The sequence below is a fragment of the Diaphorina citri genome, unplaced genomic scaffold, assembly GCF_000475195.1.
Source record: "Diaphorina citri unplaced genomic scaffold, Diaci psyllid genome assembly version 1.1 scaffold698, whole genome shotgun sequence".
In the NCBI taxonomy this organism is placed as follows: domain Eukaryota; kingdom Metazoa; phylum Arthropoda; class Insecta; order Hemiptera; family Psyllidae; genus Diaphorina; species Diaphorina citri.
Genome location: NW_007378131.1, coordinates 97092 through 111120, shown reverse-complemented (window position 1 = coordinate 111120; position 14029 = coordinate 97092). Strand labels below are relative to the sequence as shown.

The window sequence follows — 14029 nt, the reverse complement described above, 5'->3', positions numbered from 1 at the left end:
TCAAATAATAATAATAAAATGTTTCCAATCCATACTGAAACGATGTTCTGAATAAATTAAAAAGTAAAAATAAAAAAAAAAAAAAAAAAAAAAAAAAAAAAAATAGGTACTCACCTACTATGGAATTATGAGGGTAACAACAATGATTTCTGCAAGTATGACATATATCTGGACGGAAAACACAGGAGGAAGAAGGGAATTCACCCTATCTCCTCCAACTCACTATTTAGGATACACATCTTGAGCTCAAGACAGACGATTTAGCGGACATGGAAATGAAGTAACTACCAAACAAACATGTAGCCCAATAGTCTTGCCAGTTGAGCCTCAATTTCAATTTCATCATCGGATGTGATTAGATCCCGCGCACTCCTGTTTACCAGGCAAATGCCTTAACCACTCTTTCCCCGAATGTGCTTACCTTACCGGACATCATCTGAAGACCGATATCTGTGATGAGGCGGACAAAGCAAGTAAGTACGAGACTGGAAAACTCGTCAGTACTAAGAGCCTAACAGTCTCGCTAGTTGAGCCTCGATTTCAGCATCCGAAGGGACTTGAGTTTTTGAGGAACTTTTGGATCCCTCTCCCACTTTGCCACTCACAGTCGGAGCATTGGCCATCTGAAAAAAAAAAGCATAGAGAATGTTAGTCATACTACGACACTGACCAAAAGAGTCGAATATAGCAGTTGTTTCATTGCTAGGAAATAATACTTATCAATAATTACTACGACGATTCCCGCCCGGGGCGGATTTTATCCTAAACGGATAATGTTCGTTCTCGGAACGGCTGGCTTTCTCCTATACTTCGAAACAATAAGTTAGTAGTTACAGTTCTCTCTATCAAATCTCTTAAAAAAAAATAATGAATGGAAAAGTAACAAGAAAGAAAATCATTTGAAGACTGACGAAAGTAAGCCTTTAAAGAAAGTAAAAACTTACTTTGCCAGATATCTCAATGCCGATTTCTCCAAGCACCTGGTCAATGATTTTGTTGGATTCCTGTTCATCATCACTTCCTTCCAACATGTCATCCAATGCTTCATCAACTGAAAACAAACACAGACATAATATATTAGCATGTGATCCAATTCTTCATCGACTGATAACCCACACAGTATTTTAGTTGGTTTTGGTCAGCCACAGCCGAGTGGTCAAGAGCACTGACTCTCAACTCGGAGATGCTGGGTTCAAATCCCGGGCAGGGCGGAAATTTTATAAATGGAAATTTTCCGTTTTTGGATAGATGTGGATGTTAAAAAAATGTGCCTTGAAGTAATGTGAAAGTGGTAGCGAGGTACGAGACATAGAAATAGCATTTTTCCAAGTTTAGTTAGGTACTTAGGTACCTACCTAGATTTATGTACATAATTTAAAAGTATTTTTCCCAAAAATAACTTATTATTAAAATTTTAAGGAAGGTAAAAAGATTTGCATAAAAGCATAACAGACAGAATATTTTTTCGAAGTATGCCTCAGTATATGAAATTATACTCACTCATCTCATCTGTCATATTCATGCGAGTTATTCCCTGTTGGAATTCTTGTGCTGAGGCTGCAATCTGTTCAGGCTTCATGATAGAGTTCATGTTTTTCATGGTATCCGCAGTGTTCTTCATAGCCTCTGCCATTTTGATGTTTGAGCCCATGGTCTTGTTCTGAATACCAATGCTATGGACCTGAGGGTGAAAAGAGGGGATATTTTATTTTATTATTATTATTTTTCTTGAACAACCTTGGAAGAATATAAGGTAGATAGGTACAAAAAAAGTACCTACAGGACTTCAAAAGGTTTTTACATCTAGGTTACTGGTTACTAGTTTGAAAACAAATTGCTCTATTTTAAGGAATTTCTGATTGGAATACCTATTCCTTATGCAACACTGTCACACATTTGAGGGACCTAAATGCCTATAATTTGGATTATTTGGAATATCCACCCCCATCAACCTATTGACCCAGGGGGCCCCTAGGCTAGGGCCCCCCCCTCCTGAAAAGTACATATCAATGCCACTGCCTTAGTTATGTTGTCACTGAAGTGGTAAATAATGAAGGGATAGAAAGTCAGTTTAATGTTCTGAGCACCAGGCCAGGTTTCAGTAGGTAAGTTATGAAATTTTGTCAATGTATTCTCACTTTGCCTTGGGCTGCATAAGTCCGGGTCTTCTGTTTTCTGATTTGAATCAATTGTTTTGCCAATATTGTGGCTGCAATCTTATCTCCTTCCTTGGCCGCTTTCTTGATTTCCAGTTCCTGTGAATACCAATTAATATGGACTTTTTAATTTGGGAGTTGTACCAACTGAGTGCACCCCTTAAAGCACAGAGCCGAAAAAACTTCGAACCCGGGACCTCCGGCGTGCAAACCTAGTATGATACCCACTAGGCCACGGAGGCTACTTTAAGAGGGTAAAAGTGAGGCGAAACTCGAGTCGATGTAAATAATAATCCCCAACTAAGAACCCTAGTCAACTATAAAATAAGGTACGCCATTATCTAATTTGGGTGTCTAATATGAATCTAATTAATAGTTAAAATTATTCTTTGCTTATTAGGCTACTGCCCGATAGATCACGCGAATGTGACGTAAAACCAGTGGTGTAGGTATCTTGAGATTTTGAAATTAGTAAGCTAGCTTGGAGGTCTGCCTTGTAAGCGCTAGGTCGCGGGTTCGATTTCCGTCCGAGCCGGATTGTATCCTAAACAGACAAGGTTCGTTCTCGGAATGTCTGACTTTCTCCTATCTTGTCTTTCTTCTCTTTCGGGACGATAAGACCTGAGTGCGCCAATGCACTTTTTGGGTACTTTTACATCGGAATAGGACTCTACCTCGAAAAAAATTGTCATTTGGTTGTGCCCCATTCCCACAAAATAAAATCATGGAATTTGACGTATTTTATGATTTGAAAAGAATACTTACAACAGCAACTTTTGGGCCTTTTGCCATGGTTGACTCTAACAGAAGCGGCGAAAAATCACGAACAAATTACTATGAAATGTATGAGAATATTTTTGGACTCCGGCAGATTGAGGAATAGACGTAGAGAGCTATACCGAAAAATCTGATATCAGCTCCTTGAAGAGGAAAAATGAGGAATGAGAAAAATGAGGTGAAAACCTAGAAAATAAGTAGGTAAGCTCCTCCCTGAAGTGAAAAAGTAAGAGAACAAAACCGAGATAAAAATTGAATAATGCAAATAATGCAATGGAGCAGTTGCAAATGGGTAAAATGGTCGATTCCTACGTAAAAAGCAGTGGAAAATCCAAATCTGAGGTCAAAACTCCGAAAAAAATAACTGTAAAAGGTCGAAAATTCAAGTTTCATTTTCCGTTCTGATGAAAGAATTCAGAGATGTGTGACGTTCTTCAGGCAGTTGCCTCGCTAGGTAGCGCCAGTATGCAAACACGCTGGCGGAGGAGCAGAAAGAAATGCGCAGAAAAGTATGCGTACAAACACATTAATGTGCTGCCTGCGAGGGAGCTTTGCTCGGAACATTTGATGTGAAGTCATCGTGTACGCGAGCGTATGCCGTGACGTCAGAATTCATGATTTACCGGTATTCTTTTAATCGATTTATCTCGGGATCTAGAAGTCGTAGAAGAAAAAGAAAAATTCCGTTGTTCCTCATTTTTCCTGCTCTTTGACTTTGAAACAACAACCAATTAAGTGTAACTGTGTAGCCAGCCTAGTTAGCTTAGTTGGTAGTGCATCTGCCTTGTAAGCGCTAGGCCGTGGGTTCGATTCCGTTATCCTAAACAGATAAGAATCGTTCTCGGCTAAAATCTGACCATCGAAAATTTGACCCGATTACATTACTTTCCTTCCTATAGGATAAGGAAAGTAAAAATGAAGAAAATGAGATGAGCGCAGTGGCGTAGCGTGGTCTAAATTCAAGTGTAGGGCCTTGTAGGGCTCATGCACAGGTCTACCAAGTCCCATCACAGTAGGTACATGCCATTAATATTTATGGGCATTAGAGTGAACTTTTGAGTTGTATGGCCGCCATACACGCCATACATACACGCTACGCCACTGGATGAGCATTAGCTGAGTTATGTACCTACACACGGCTAATAAATAATTACTATGTATCAGGCCAGCCACTCACTATCAGGTAGACTTGATGACAGGTACAACAGGTCTAATACCTCATAGTATGTGTACCTACTCAAGTAGACCTGACAGACGGGCCTTTTCAGACGTACCTGTCAGGTCTTCCTGATGTTTTGTGTGCTCATCAGGTGTCAGGTATGCCTGTCAGGTCTTCCTGATAGTGAGTGGCTGGCCTTAGAGATGTTCGCGATCATAATCTCCTCTAACTGAATCACGTGTCAGTCAGTCCACGTGAATGATATCTGAGCTGTGAGAATCTTTGAGATAACTTATTTATTTTATGTAGAATTCTAGAAGGACAAAAAGATCGCGCGAGATACCTGTTCTGTAGGTATACCTAGAAGAATGCTGCAGACTATGCAGTAATATACGAGTCCATAGGTAGGTACCCCCCGCACATTATTATCAACTGGGGGCACAGTTAGCCCAGTGGGAACGCGCTTGCTTGCCATGCAGAAGGTCCCGTGATGAAACAATCTAATTGGTTGAAAAACAAGCTGGGCCCGTCCCTCCGGGAATTTTTTAGCCCGCAGTTTATTGATCGTGATTAGAGAAAATCAGTACCCATGTACCTACCTAATTTGTTTAATATTCAGTTTATTATTATTATTGAATTGATTTTTGATTTTACTTTCATGTAATAATTTAAAATCAAGACTAGAGCCCGTTCTCCCTTTATTCCTTTAGGTCACCCATCCATTTATTGGCCTTGCTCGGCGTAGCCCAACATAGGTGACGCTAAAACCGGTTTTAAATGATCGACTGAAGTGTTATCTAAAACTTTCTCGCTATGAGTTCATAGGTCGCCGCGACAAAATTCAAAATCTGAGCTCATTTGTGTGAGAAAATGTGAAAAAAAATCCCCGAAAAACCATTTTTTTTTTTTTTTTGTTCTCTGGACAAAATTTGCACCACCACTTTCGTGTTCCTGGTAAAAAGACCTTTAATTTGATATATAATAAGTCCTTCTATGGATCTATGGGAACAGACACACAGACAGACGATACCGAAGCGAATACAATAGCCCGTCCCTTATACCTTTATTTTAATTACTATCGTAATAATAAAGGAAGGACGGGCTAAAATGTAGCCAATCAGATTGCTTAATACGAGAACTGTTCGCTTTTCGATTGTAAATATTTCAACGGGTTACTTTCTGGTGTTCTCGTGTTGACCCAGCACCTAAATTGGAAGCAACATCTGATGAGGGACATACGGATGGGCATGGTGCGACACAGACCACATGAGTCTACTGTAGCGGTTGTTTCATTGCTACGAAATTCAGTGATTCAGTCGACATCGATGGAAGGCCGTCGACTATGTGTGAACACAGCTTAAGGAACATAATTATGAACTTGATGCTTTTTTCTTAAAGATCTCTAACAATATAAAGCTCTAGTAATTTTAAAAAAAAGGAATTTTAAATCGATGGAAGGCCGTCGACTATGTGTGAACACAGCTTAAGGAACATAATTATGAACTTGATGCTTTTTTCTTAAAGATCTCTAACAAAATATACCTCTAGTAATTTGATGGATAAGTGTGTTGTTAGGTAATTTTATATACGAGTATACCTACTTCTATGTACATTGTATATACGTAATTGTGGGTACCCACTCACTATGCCTACAAATTTTCTAGAAATTGATTTATGTAGGAATCTATACCTATTTGATGAATGATGAACATAATATACCTAGGCAATGCGATTACCTGGAAAAACCGCAAAGTACACAAGGCCAAGAGGTGCCTACAAATTTAAGAAGGAGATTGAAGTATACGTACCTACTTTTATTGAACAACCGCAAAGTGATGAGTTCGAAGTCTGAACAGAAACTGAATTTCAGAAGCTCTGACCATTTCCAATCTAAGATGGAAAAAACCTGTTTGTCCAGGAACCGGTTAGAGAACTTACAGATGATGAAGTTAGCTTTTCGTGCTCTTATTTTACTGGTACCTAATGTAAAATATGTATGTATAAGCAGGCAAACTCGAGATGGTTTTTAGTTATTATTACCTATACTTGGCCAATCTAAGAGGTAAAAAATCAAAATCAAATTATGAATTATACCTAAGTGTTTTTGTCTGGAAAAACCCTTAGGTGGGCGAATAAATGGTACACTTACCCTACCAAAGAAGAGCTTTTTTCACTTTTGTGGCTATCACAGCATTACTAAGTTCCTCACGAGGCTGAGTGCACCCCTTAAAGCACAGAGCCGAAAAAACTTCGAACCCGGGACCTCCGGCGTGCAAACCTAGTATGATACCCACTAGGCCATGGAGGCTACTTTAAGAGGTTAAAATTATTCTTTGCTTATTAGGCTACTGCCCGATAGATCACGCAAATGTGACGTAAAACCAGTGGTGTAGGTATCTTGAGATTTTTAAATTAGTAAGCTAACTTGGAGGTCTGCCTTGTAAGCGCTAGGTCGCGGGTTCGATTTCCGCCCGGGCCGGATTGTATCCTAAACAGACAAGGTTCGTTCTCGAAATGTCTGGCTTTCTCCTATCCTGTCTTCCTTCTTTCTTCTCTTTCGGGACGATAAGACCTGAGAAGTTTCAGTTACACTCACTTGACATAGTCATGCATCATGCCTACAAGCTGATCCTCGGTTAGACTATCATTCAGAAGAGTCTGTTTCAATTCCTGGCTGGGGACCTTGTAAAGCATTCCGAATTGGGAAGCCACATTTACCACCCGGGCATGAGGACGAAGCAACGGGAATAGCATATGGCATACAGTGACCAAGGCGAAGAAGTTGGTCGCAAGAGTCGTCTCCGCTTGTTGCCCGAACGGGGCATTGCCCTGGAAATGACGAAAATTTGGACCAAAATCCAATCAGTTCTATTCTTTTTTACTGTTAAAATTCATATTATTATTAAACACAGTTGGTCGCAAGAGTCGTCTCCGCTTGTTGCCCGAACGGGGCATTGCCCTGGAAATGACGAAAATTTGGACCAAAATCCAATCAGTTTTATTCTTTTTAACTGTCAGAATTTCAAATTATTATTAAACATTTCAAATGCCAGCCTATGAGTAAATAGCTTGGTGTGTGTAGAGCTGTAGAGCGTCTGCCTTGTACGCGCCAGATCGCTGGTTTGATTTCTGCAATCTGCATGCGGCGAACTTTACCATAAACAGACAAGGTTCATTCTTGGAAAGGCTGGCTTTCTCATATCCTATCCTCCTTCTCTCTTTGCTTTTGGGACTATTATACCTTCCTTCTTGCAGTTCCCCTCGATCAAACAATCAAACCTCTTAATAATAACGAGGCGCATTATGACATTTCCCAAGATTACTTTTTCTCCACTGAGGCCACCCCATAATAACAATAAAAGTAGTGGTTACCCTGTAAATAATTCCAGCATTGTTGACCAATATGTCCAAACCTCCATGTTGCGTCTGTATATCATCATGCAGCTTGTGAATGGAGGTTTCATTCAGAACGTCCAACTGATGGAATCGCACGTTGTCGTTGTTTTTGCACACTTTTTTCTGGAAAAAATTGCATAAACCAAAGAATTGCATAGTTATGACTTGACCACATAACCAAAATGAGATTCTATCCGTCTAGAACCCGGATAAAATCGGGATAGAACCATTATAAGATCGGATCATTCAATCCTGTATAAGATTCTATTCCGATTCTACCCGGGTAAAATCGGTACAAATGTCTCCCTTAACCCAGATAACATCCGAATTCTACCCACTTGGAATCGGGTTTCTACCCACTTGCAATCCTTTTCCTACCCATTTAGAATCCGTTTTGTCTATCCATAGAAAATCAGGATCATTCAATCCTGTATAAGATTCTATTCCGATTCTACCCGGGTAAAATCGGTACAAATGTCTCCCTTAACCCAGATAACATCCGAGTTCTACCCACTTGGAATCGGGTTTCTACCCACTTGCAATCCTTTTTCTACCCATTTGGAATCCGTATTGTCTGCCCATAGAAAATCGAGATTTTTCGAGGAGGGTAGAAAGCGGATAAAATCGGGTTTGGCGAATCCTAGGATATACCTACTGCAATAGCGTTAGTTCTCAGAGAATCCGTTTTACCTTTCCAAGACTTTGTTATCCTGCTAGAAGCTGGATACCTAAAATCCAACTTTATCTATCCCAATTCCTGTCTTTCTCTCTCCGATTTCGGGACTAGGAGATTTATTATGAGCTAGAATACATCACCATTATTAATAAAATTATTACATATCATATTAATGCATATTATTAATAATAAATTATTAAAATTACATGCTTAATGCATACTTATGCTATGCTGGAATATTTCAAGTACCTACATTACATAGATAAACAAAAAATTCAAGGTTGATATGCAGGGACGCGATTTTTATTTTTTACAGGGCATATGGAGAACATTAGTGGTGGAGTGGAAGAGCTCACGAAAGGGAGAACCCTGCCAGCCTGCCACCCAAAAAATCCTAAAAAATGGCTGAAATTGTGAAGGATTTTGTTTTAATGTTAGGATATTACAATAGTATACGTAAATGGGACTTTTTAGTCCTAGTCTAAGGGACAAAATTATGCAATCTATTTCGAACTGAAGGTTTAAATATAAGAAGAATTCCCTAAAAGTACTCTAGTACTTAAAGGGATTTATTCCAAAAGAACATTTTATTGTTAATGTGGTATAAAATAAACTTCAATATTATTATTACACAATTGCACATGATTGTGAACAAGCCATATCAACGTAGCTGCACATCGACCTTTAAAAAACCTAAATTATAGTTGCTCGTAAAATTTACAATTTACTGTATATACTCTCGAGAACTTTTTCTGACAAGATCCTGATTTAAGGCAAGAATGTATGGCAGGTTTTCCAAAGCAAAACCTATAATGAAGACTTTTACGTATAAAATAGACATGGACTTCACAATTTTGAAAGGATGGATGGAGGAAGGCCCTTCAGTTAATTTAAGCCCTTTTTTCGGGACTTCGACTTCAATCTCGATTATGCAGGAGGTTTTGCAAGTTTTTGCAAACTTAAGTCATGGGTTTTTAGCCCGCCCTCCCTTTTTCTTATGTTGAGTTAGAGCTAAAATTTTAAACGCATTTTTCCCTAAAATAAAAATGTCTTAACTTACACCTTTCTTCCATCTAGCCTTCCAATTATAATCTTACAATATATCGTTAAATTTCTATCGTTAAATTTCGTTACACAAATATGGCAAGGTATGACTAAGAATGGACTTAAAACAAAAACTATAAATCCTAAACCAACAAACACGTGCTGTACAATTTTTATAGAGTGCGAACGTTTGTCCAAATGACAATCATCATTGGAGGAATATCGAGATACGAAGAATTAGCACCTTTCGAGTTATTAATCCACACGGCTAATAAATAATTACTATGTATCAGGCCAGCCACTCACTATCAGGTAGACTTGATGACAGGTACAACAGGTCTAATACCTCTTAGTGTGTGGGCTAATAAATAATTACTATGTATCAGGCCAGCCACTCACTATCAGGTAGACTTGATGACAGGTACAACAGGTCTAATACCTCATAGTGTGTGTACTCAAGTAGATCTGACAGACGGGCCTTTTCAGACGTACCTGTCAGGTCTTCCTGATGTTTTGTGTGCTCATCAGGTGTCAGGTATACCTGTCAGGTCTTCCGGATAGTGAGTGGCTGGCCTTAGAGATGTTCGCGATAATAATCTCCTCTAACTGAATCACGTGTCAGTCAGTCCACGTGAATGATATCTAAGCTGTGAGAATCTTTGAGATAACTTATTTATTATATGTAGAATTCTAGAAGGACAAAAAGATCGCGCGAGATACTTGTTATGTAGGTATTGTAGGTATACCCAGAAGAATGCTACAAACTATGCAGTAATATACGAGTCCATAGGTAGGTACCCCCCCGCACATTATTATCAACTGAGGGCACAGTTAGCCCAGTGGGAACGCGCTTGCTTGCCACGCAGAAGGTCCCGGGTTCAAATCCTACTCTCGACAAAAATTTGCACTCGCTTTTCGATTGTAAATATTTCAACGGGTTACTTTCTGGTGTTCTCGTGTTGACCCAGCACCTAAATTGGAAGCAACACCTGATGAGGGACATACGGATGGGCATGGTGCGACACAGACCACATGAGTCTACTGTAGCAGTTGTTTCATTGCTACGAAATTCAGTGATTCAGTCGACATCGATGGAAGGCCGTCGACTAGGAACATAATAATTATTGAACTTGATGCTTTTTTCTTAAAGATCTCTAATAACCAAATAAAGCTCTAGTAATTTGATGGATAAGTGTGTTGTTAGACTTGTTAGGTAATTTTATATACGAGTACCTATACCTACTTCTATGTACATTGTACATACGTAATTGTGGGTACCCACTCACAATGCCTACAAATTTTCTAGATGATTTATGTAGGAATCTATTCCTATTTGATGAATGATGAACATAATATACCTAGGCAATGAGATTACCTGGAATAACCGCAAAGTACACAAGGCCAAGAGGTGCCTACAAATTTAAGAAGGAGATTGAAGTATACGTACCTACTTTTATTGAACAACCGCAAAGTGATGAGTTCGAAGTCTGAACAGAAACTGAATTTCAGAAGCTCTGACCATTTCCAATCTAAGATGGAAAAAACCTGTTTGTCCAGGAACCGGTTAGAGAACTTACAGATGATGAAGTTAGCTTTTCGTGCTCTTATTTTACTGGTAATAATAATAATAATAATAATAATAATAATAATAATAATAATAATAATAATAATAATAATAATAATAATAATAATAATAATAATAATAATAATAAGGGTGAGGTCCTTCCATTGCACTTAGGTTGGGTTGACCCCTGCGAGTATTCCAAATGTGAATACCTCGGGCGCGTAATTTTTGGTAGCGGGGATTGCGTACGCGCATAATAATAATAAAACTGCATCCGTGAGTATGAGTACCAGAGGCCAGAGGTCGCTAAACTTGTACCTACTAGATCCTAGATCATCGAATCTTCATTTAAAAAGACCTCGGAAATTCTCATGGAAATTTCAATATTCAGCTCTGCACTAGAATTTTTACTTTTTTTCAGTAAGGATGAACCTCAAGATATTCAGATTTTTTTCTACATATTTATTTTACACTTTTTACCTCCTTGGAGTAATTAGTAGTACATAGTTAGTACCATAGAGGTAATAGCTACTACCATTCAATACCTAGGTAGGTATTGAAGGTTAACATGAAAAGAGGGTGAAATGAGTCCTATATCCTGTCTTCCTTCTCTCTTCGCTTTCGGGACGATAAAACCTTAGCAATTTCAGTTACCTTTGTCAAACCTACAAACTCTTTTAACTTTCTTGTTCCTAAAAAATGACGAAAAGAAAAACATCAGAAGCATTGTAAAAAATACTTGGGAATCTTAGAATAAAATAGTTTTTATTTTTATATTGCACTTCAATACAAAGGTTATCACACGAATTTTAATCAGTACGGAAATATTATAAATGGGTTACCCTTCCATTAAAATATACACGATATACCCATAATAAAGTAATTATACGGTATACAGAGACGGCATTGTTTGACTATTTTACCTACTTTTGCTTATATGTACGTAAGTTAATACTAGTAGGTATACTGGCACAACTTTTAAGTTTCAGGCAGTAAAAAACAAGGGATTTCCTATTACTTCTATTCTATTTTTTGGGACAGTAACGATCGAACATAAAAAAAAAACCTCCTAAACAGAAAATAAAGACAAACAAAAAACCCCAATCCCAATACCAAGTTTTAAAAAAAGTTAGTGAACGATCTGGCATGCCAGAGTTTAAGAGCAAAAAAAAAGTCAATCATTGATCCTAAAAGTCGTATACTGCCAAACTGCTAGGGTAAGATCACTTCTGGACAAAACTAGAGAGTGGTATTCATAGTCAGCTAAATATTTATAAATAACAAATGATTGTTAACACAAAAAAGTAAACAAAATGAGCGAAAATATTATTATGAGCTAGAACACATCACCATTATTAATAAAATTATTACTTATCATATTAATGCATATTATCAATAATTACATGCATAATGCAGACTTATGCTATGCTGGAATATTTCAAGTACCTACATTACATAGGTAAACAAAAAATTTTCCAAAGCAAAACCTATAATGAAGACTTTTACGTATAATATAGACTTGGACTTCACAATATTGAAAGGATGGATGGAGGAAGGGCCTTCAGTTAATTTAAGCCCTTTTTTCGGGACTTCGACTTAAATCTCGATTATGCAGGAGGTTTTGATAGTTTTTGCAAACTTAAGTCATGTGTTTTTAGCCCGTCCTTCCTTTTTCTTATGTTGAGTTAAAGCTAAAATTTTAAACGCATTTTTCCCTAAAATAAAGATGTCTGAGCAAAAAAAAAAAAGTCAATCATTGATCCTAAAAGTCGTATACTGCCAAACTGCTAGGGTAAGATCACTTCTGGACAAAACTAGAGACTGGTATTCATAGACTTTTTGTACCAAATTTGGTAGATCCAAAGTCCATTCTTAATACAAATGATATTATGGGCCTCCCAATGGTTACTTTTATCAGCTAAATATTTATAAATAACAAATGATTGTTAACACAAAAAAGTAAACAAAATGAGCGAAAATATTATTATGAGCTAGAATACATCACCATTATTAATAAAATTATTACTTATCATAATAATGCATATTATCAATGATTACATGCATAATGGATACTTATGCTATGCTGGAATATTTCAAGTACCTACATTACATAAGTAAACAAAAAATTCATTATAAGATCGGATCATTCAATCCTGTATAAGATTCTATTCCGATTCTACCCGGGTAAAATCGGTACAAATGTCTCCCTTAACCCAGTTAACATCCGAATTCTACCCACTTGGAATCGGGTTTCTACCCACTTGCAATCCTTTTTCTACCCATTTGGAATCCGTACGTATTGTCTATCGATATCGATATAAAATCGGGTTTGGCGAATCCTAGGACATACCTACTGCAATAGCGTTAGTTCTCAGAGAATCCGTTTTACCTATCCAAGACTTTATTATCCTGCTAGAAGCTGGATACCTAATATCCAACTTTATCAATCCGACTTTCTGTCTTTCTCTCTCCGATTTCGGGACTAGGAAGTACTCTAGTACTTAAAGGGATTTATTCCAAAAGAACATTTTATTGTTAATGTGGTATAAAATAAACTTCAATATTATTATTATTACACAATTGCACATGATTGTGAACAAGCCATATCAACGTAGCTGCACATCAACCTTTAAAAAACCTAAATTATAGTGCTCGTAAAATTTACAATTTACTGTATAAATATACTCTCGAGAACTTTTTCTGACAAGATCCTGATTTAAGGCAAGAATGTATGGCAGGTTTTCCAAAGAAAAACCTATAATGAAGACTTTTACGTATAAAATAGACATGGACTTCACAATTTTGAAAGGATGGATGGAGGAAGGGCCTTCAGTTGATTTAAGCTCTTTTTTCGGGACTTCGACTTAAATCTCGATTATGCAGGAGGTTTTGCTAGTTTTTGCAAACTTAAGTCATGGGTTTTTAGCCCGTCCCTCCTTTTTATGTCGAGTTAAAGCTAAAATTTTAAACGCATTTTTCCCTACAATAAAAATGTCTTAACTTACACCCTTCTTTCATCTAGCCTTCCAATTATAATCTTACAATATATCGTTAAATTTCGTTACACAATATGGCAAGGTATGACTAAGAATGGACTTAAAACAAAAACTATAAATTCTAAACCAACAAACACGTGCTGTACAATTTTTATAGAGTGCGAATGTTTGTCCAAATGACAATCACCATTGGAGGAATATCGAGATACGAAGAATTAGCACCTTTCGAGTTATTAATCTTTCGATAGCTGTGAGAATAAT

The 14029-nt window shown here is 37.5% G+C and overlaps 2 protein-coding genes, 1 long non-coding RNA gene and 1 other non-coding gene across 4 annotated transcripts; 1 reads left to right on the top strand and 3 right to left on the bottom strand.

Moving 5' to 3' along the window:
* Positions 1–128: 128 nt before the first annotated feature.
* On the bottom strand, positions 129–2948 carry LOC103511298 (charged multivesicular body protein 2b). Its single transcript, XM_026825104.1, has 5 exons — positions 2939–2948; positions 2139–2278; positions 1501–1681; positions 945–1051; positions 129–623 (listed from the first exon to the last, which is right to left on the bottom strand). Exons 1-5 carry the CDS (start codon positions 2946–2948, stop codon positions 504–506), a joined length of 558 nt encoding a protein of 185 aa, XP_026680905.1. The 3' UTR covers positions 129–503.
* Positions 2949–6684: 3736 nt separating this feature from the next.
* Positions 6685–7659, bottom strand: LOC113468298 (carbonyl reductase [NADPH] 1-like). The gene is made up of 2 exons (XM_026825103.1): positions 7465–7659; positions 6685–6921 (listed from the first exon to the last, which is right to left on the bottom strand). The coding sequence occupies exons 1-2, from the start codon at positions 7642–7644 to the stop codon at positions 6685–6687; spliced, it is 417 nt and encodes a 138-aa protein (XP_026680904.1). The 5' UTR covers positions 7645–7659.
* An 811-nt stretch (positions 7660–8470) lies between these two features.
* On the bottom strand, positions 8471–14029 carry LOC113468301. Its single transcript, XR_003392105.1, has 2 exons — positions 13991–14029; positions 8471–9452 (listed from the first exon to the last, which is right to left on the bottom strand). It is a non-coding gene; the product is annotated as an uncharacterized LOC113468301 (long non-coding RNA).
* LOC113468308 lies at positions 10875–11029 on the top strand. Its single transcript, XR_003392109.1, has one exon. It is a non-coding gene; the product is annotated as a U1 spliceosomal RNA (small nuclear RNA).